This window comes from Triticum dicoccoides, chromosome 1B (genome assembly GCF_002162155.2).
Source record: "Triticum dicoccoides isolate Atlit2015 ecotype Zavitan chromosome 1B, WEW_v2.0, whole genome shotgun sequence".
Taxonomy (NCBI): Eukaryota; Viridiplantae; Streptophyta; class Magnoliopsida; order Poales; family Poaceae; genus Triticum; species Triticum dicoccoides.
Genome location: NC_041381.1, coordinates 70,181,880 through 70,187,881, shown reverse-complemented (window position 1 = coordinate 70,187,881; position 6,002 = coordinate 70,181,880). Strand labels below are relative to the sequence as shown.

Sequence of the window (6,002 nt, the reverse complement as noted above, 5' to 3'; positions counted from 1 at the left end):
GGGGGGGTCCGACTGGCGAGCCATCGCGTGCTTCACCCACCGCTGAAGCCTCGACCGACCGGAACGCTTGCGCCGGCGGGAAACGGGGAGGGAGGACAACATAGGGGCCGACCAATACTGGGTCGACGGTTGCCGCAGGAGGACACCGCGGACGCACGCGCGGAAGTGCGTCGCCCCGCGGACAGGGAGCGCGTCGATGTCGAGCGGAGCCTCCTGAAGCCAAGCGGAGTCATCGGCGATGAACGTGAGCGCGCCGAGACGGATCTCGCGGCCCTCAACCAAAACTCTGCCCGAAACCATGATGAAGGAGATCGGAAAATCGCAACTTCTCCAATAAGTCGCTAAGACACCGGCCCCAAGGTGGGCACCAACTGTCGTGGTTCTAAGTCTGACAGTAGTGTAGAGGGGTAGGAATGGAGATGCAAGATCCTAGCTATGGAGTAGTTGTATACGTAAGAGGTTTACGAGTTCAGCCCTTCTCGGAGGAAGTAACAACCCTACGTCTCAGAGCCCGGAGGCGGTCGACTGGATTATGTGTGTATGAGTTACAGGGGTGCGAACCCTTTACACTGAGGAGGGGGTGGCTTATATAGAGTTTGCCAGACCCCTCCGGCCCTCAGTTATGTAGGGTTTAAGGTACATTAAGATCGGACGTTACTGGCAACACCACAAATAAAATGCTATGATGACCATAAAGGCTACTTAATGACCGGCCGATTGTGTGCAGAGCGACTTTAGATCTCCTGGTTGTCGAGTGGTTGGCTTCATGGTCGAGTGTCTTCGAGTCCGTCGAGTGAAACACTTCTGAGTCGATTGAAAGGTGGTTTCTTCTAGAGAAGTCCTTGGAAAGGGTAGTTTGGACAGGTCCATGACCCTACCCTAGGTACATAGCTTCATCACATAGTATTTTAGAATGGATGGAGTACGAGTTTAAGAGATAAGGACATCTCCAAGGACAAAAATCAAATGACATCCCCATATTTCATGTCCGCAGACATGGCTCATTTGTCCGTGAAAAACTAACGCCCTATGGCATCCCCCATTTTGCCTCCCCAATTTGCTTGGTCTGCATTTTTGCCCTTTTTTCAACCAAACTTGAACACTTGAAAGACATAGTTTAAATGTGCAAGTAAATAGTATAAATTTAGAAATGCACTAGGTGAATGCCCGTGCGTTGCACGGGCACACATATTCTAGTTGCTCGTTATATTCATGTCGAGCATACACCTTGAAGTTCACACACTTCAGGTGACATTTTCAACCTTTCTACCGTCAACTCAGTTTTCTTCTTATTCTTGTTATTCCTCCCACTGTCTCCGCCTACAAATCCATGCTCGCCATCTCCACCGATACGGCTTGTTCTTTGAGTCACAAATAGCATTCTTCAAAATAAATCAGAAGGCTCATTATACCCGGCATGTAAGGAAAAGGGATATTTGGGTTTGTCTAAATATCACATGTATATTACGAAAAAGTTCATCAACTAAGCATCTGAGATTACATGTCTATCTAGTTCTTGTAGAGAGAACACAAACTATCATGTTAGCTTTCTTCCAAGATATCAACATTATTCATTTCCTACAAATAGATTATTACACACCATAATTTAATTTGAAGAAATAAATAATTTTGAACAAACATTAAAGCGCGTGTTTTACTTGCTTTTCAGCATAGGGGGTAAAAAATAACACAATTAGTCCATGGTGACGAAGCAGTAAAAAAGTATTTTTGCTCTATAACATGACATGCAACCGTTAGAAGTAAATTAGGGATTGACATCACCTTTGTTGCCTTTGAGCCACCGAAAAAGAAGCCCCCCAAAACTGATGGACCTAAAGGAGCCATTCTCAGGCTAGCTAATCTGCTGATCATCTGCTTATGATACTACTCGAACAATAAGCATTTGTATACAGAAATGAGAAACGTAACTCAATGGAGGAGCTACAAACAAAAGGCTGGGCGGGCAAAGAGACTTTTCTTGTTACCCTCTGGTTCGGAGATAGTCTTCGCCCGATGAGAATAGATACTATCGGCAAGTATTACCCCATTAGTTGTGCCCATTGATGATATAGTTGCACTCCTACCATAACAAAGTTTTGCAAATAATGGAGATTGTTGAAGCACGTTGATATTGTTGTGAGACCTAACATGTAAAAGAAAGAGTGTCAAAAGATGCCACTGCTTCTGGCATGATTGTGGGCTCTCCGGTATGATTTTGGTATTGCCCTTGCAAACCTAGCAACGGTTCTACAATTCTTAGTGCATGCAATCGATGAAATCGAGCATACTGAGAAACCATCTTCTTCAAGTGCCAAAAGTTTGGTTATGTCCACGATATTTGGCTCTCTCAAGTGCTTTTTGTCAAACACGTGGACCACTGAAGTGACAAATTTCAACATTGTTGCGATGTCGTCGGCACAAATACCACGACGTAGATGGTGGATGATGCGCGTGATGGATGTAAGACCAGAGGAGGAAAAACAATGGGTTGTGTCTGCTGCGATCGAGCGGCCACCAGCGTCAGATCGGACGGCTGGCTAGACACCTCCAGATCAGACGGCTGGCTAGGCAAATGATTTCTCAAAAATAAAAATAAAAACATCCGGTTGATTTCTAGCCGCCTTTGTACAACGGTAGGACAGAGCACTCGCCCAGGTGAGCCCCCAAACCCCAACGCTCCAGCCACTCCAAGCCAAACCCCTCCAGCTCACTCACTCCGGCCGTCCGGCGCGCGCAGCACACATTGCCGTGACAAGACAATGCCGCTCCTGCTCCTCCTGCTCGTGCTCCTTCTACCGGCCGCGCCCGAGGCGACGCCGTCGGCGTTGCTGGGCATCAACTACGGCCGGGTGGGAAACAACCTCCCGCCGACGACCTCGGCCCTGCAGCTCCTCGCCGGCCTGGGCGTCGGCCGCGTCCGCCTCTACGACGCCGACCCGGCCACCCTCCGCTCCTTCGCCAACACGGGCGTGGAGCTCGTCGTCGGCGTCCCCGACGAGTGCCTCGCCGCCGTCTCCACCCCCTCCGGCGCCTTCTCCTGGGTCCGTTCCGTCATCCAGCCGGCGCTCCCGGCAACCAAGATTGCCGTCCTCACTGTCGGCAACGAGGTGCTCACGGGCGCCAACAGCTCCACGCTCTCGCCGTCGCTGCTCCCGGCCATGCAGTGCATCCACGACGCGCTCGCGCAGCTCGGCCTCGACAGGCAGGTCGCGGTCACCACCGCGCACAACCTCGGCGTGCTCGCCACCTCCTACCCGCCCTCGTCGGCCTACTTCCGCAAGGACCTCCTCCCGGTCCTCTGCCCGATCCTCGACTTCCACGCCCGCACCGGCTCGCCGTTCCTCGTCAACGCCTACCCCTACTTCGCCTATGCCGAGGACCCCGCCGGCGTGGAGCTCGAGTACGCCCTGCTCGAGCCCGGCCACGGCGGCGTCCCGGACCCGTCCTCCGGGCTGCGCTACCCCAACATGCTGGTGGCCCAGGTGGATGCCGTGTACCACGCGATCGCGGCGGCCAACCGCGCGGCGGCGCGCGCGGTGGAGGTGCGCGTGTCGGAGACCGGGTGGCCGTCGGCCGGCGACGGCAACGAGACCGGCGCGACGCCGCGGAACGCCGCAAGGTACAACGGCAACGTGATGCGGCTGGTGGGCGAGGGCAAGGGCACGCCGCTGCGGCCGGACGGGGCGCTGCGCGTCTACATGTTCGCGCTCTTCAACGAGAACATGAAGCCTGGCCCCTCGTCGGAGCGCAACTACGGCCTCTTCAAGCCCGACGGCACGCCGGTGTACGAGCTCGCCTACCGCCTGCCCAAGGACAACGCCACCACCTCATCCGGCACCGGAAGCATTACCGGCGGCGGCGGCGGGGGGCCGCAGAACAGCGGCTACTACAGCATCTCGGCGTCCGCAACGGCGAACGTGGTGAGCGCTCTTCTTTTTGCTCCAGTTAATTTCCATTGTCCGCGCTTTGCATCGATTCCTTTCTGAACTGAAAAAGCTCCATTTTGGACTAGTTTGCAAAGTTTTCCTGGTAAAAGTGCAGGCAAGTTGAAAAGGTTGCATCATGCATGCTTGCTCATGCCTTTTGATAGCCCAAGGTAATATCATGGCATAAAGGAGCATGTCATTGCTTGATCCAAAACTATGTTTCTGTAATGCAAGACATCATAACCATGGTACTTTGAAAATATATAAGATGTTCTAACTTTTCCTGAATCGGATGTACATAGACGCGTTTTAGTGTGTTGTTCACTGATGTCAGTCCTAGTCCATATTGAAATATCTAAAACTTCTCATAATTCAGAACAGAGATGATACATAATAAGAACATGCCACTGGACCGACGTAGACCGTCGATACACACAACTTGCTTGTTCTGGTTGCCATAAAATACAAAACTATGAAACCATAAAGGGGGAGATCAGTGCCAAGTGACCTGTGATCATAAACAAGAAGAACAAATTCTGAGTGACCTGTCTTCATGTAGGCTCTGCTCCCTTTTGGTCACCTGCTGATGTGTCTCCTTGTGTTTGTGCTTGTTCTTGTGCTTGATAGGGTTGGTGGACATGGACACAAGCATGTGCGGCTGTCCTGTTGATGATGATAGCATTCTGATTCTGAGCAACTTCCAAGTTTCTTCAGGGGAAAACTATTTTGTCCTTCCGCTCCAATCTTCCATGTTGTTTCAGTTGATTTCGTCTTGTAATTGGTGGCAAGCTAATGGGTAATATGGGTTAGTCAGTCTCATAAAACCAGGCACCATTTTTATTTTTGTTTACTGGTAATCATGCAATGCAAGGTTAGTTGGATATTTTGATTGTCAAGTCACTGGCTGGCTCCATACTACTCCCTCCGTCCCAATCATAGTGCCAAAAAAACGTCTTACATTTTGGAACGGAGGGAGTAGAAAGCACTTCAAATTTTAGTGCCAACAGAGACAAACCTAGTAAAATACATATGTTTGTTGAAACACTTGTCTTGACAATATACTCCTTTTCCCAGTTTTATGTAAACAATCTAGTAAGTATAAAGATACATAATTTTTTTTGTGACAAACTAAAAATATATCATACAACCGGGGTGTAGATACATTCATGTCTCATACACTAATACTTGGTAGTATATATCTCAAATATTACTAAATTTATTATTATTAAAGAGAGGCTGCCTTCTTCAATTCCCATTAATAGAAACCAAGGTCACATAATATTTCAAATATGGATTTGTATTTGCACATATACATGAGTATTTACCTTTTTTGTGTATGGTATCTAAAAACTGGTGCATAAACTACATAGGTGGTATTATATTATATACTCCATACACTGCTGCTATGTATTCCACATTTGTAGTACTGAAAATTTCCGGCGACAGATGCATTTATATAGTCCCACATAACAAACCTAATTAATTCCCTTTTTAAGTAGTAAAAGCTTGGGCACACACCACACAGAACATAGGTACTGCATCCAAAATGATCTTATTATATGGAAAGCATAGAGATGGGCTGAACTGGACCGAAGGAGCATGCTCTGATTTTTGTGTCCTCAAGGTAGAACTTTCTCCCCTGCAAGGGAAAAAGGCTCGTTGTAACGGTGTGTGCGCTTTCCTTTGTACCAAAGGCTCATCTGCTGCAGGAATAATTCAGCCGGGTGTAAATTGCAGCGGAAAGAGGAATGGTTCTGGGTGAGCATGCGTGCATTGTGTGCTATAGACTCGTATCACAGTTGCGCTAAAAAATACTTCTACTCCAAAAGGTATTACTTTTTCTTTGCAAGAAATCAACGCAAGGATTCAGCATAACCGAATAATACAGTTGTTCAAAACCACACATGCCCATGCCACGCATCGGCTTTGGAGTATTATCCAAAGTGTCGAGTGGGAAGAGAAAAACACTATAACTGTCTCTCTATGATACACCTAGAACAAATTTATAAGGCCTCTAGTATGGCAAAGTTGGCTTAGTTTTGATGCTTCAGTGAAAGGAAAGGCTGCCAAATAGAA

General features: G+C 48.6%; 1 protein-coding gene across 1 annotated transcript; it reads left to right on the top strand.

The window, feature by feature from the left end:
* Positions 1 to 2,670: 2,670 nt before the first annotated feature.
* LOC119319794 (glucan endo-1,3-beta-glucosidase 11-like) lies at positions 2,671 to 4,813 on the top strand. Its single transcript, XM_037594124.1, has 2 exons — positions 2,671 to 3,920; positions 4,554 to 4,813. The coding sequence occupies exons 1-2, from the start codon at positions 2,760 to 2,762 to the stop codon at positions 4,611 to 4,613; spliced, it is 1,221 nt and encodes a 406-aa protein (XP_037450021.1). The 5' UTR covers positions 2,671 to 2,759; the 3' UTR covers positions 4,614 to 4,813.
* The last annotated feature ends 1,189 nt before the right edge of the window (positions 4,814 to 6,002 follow it).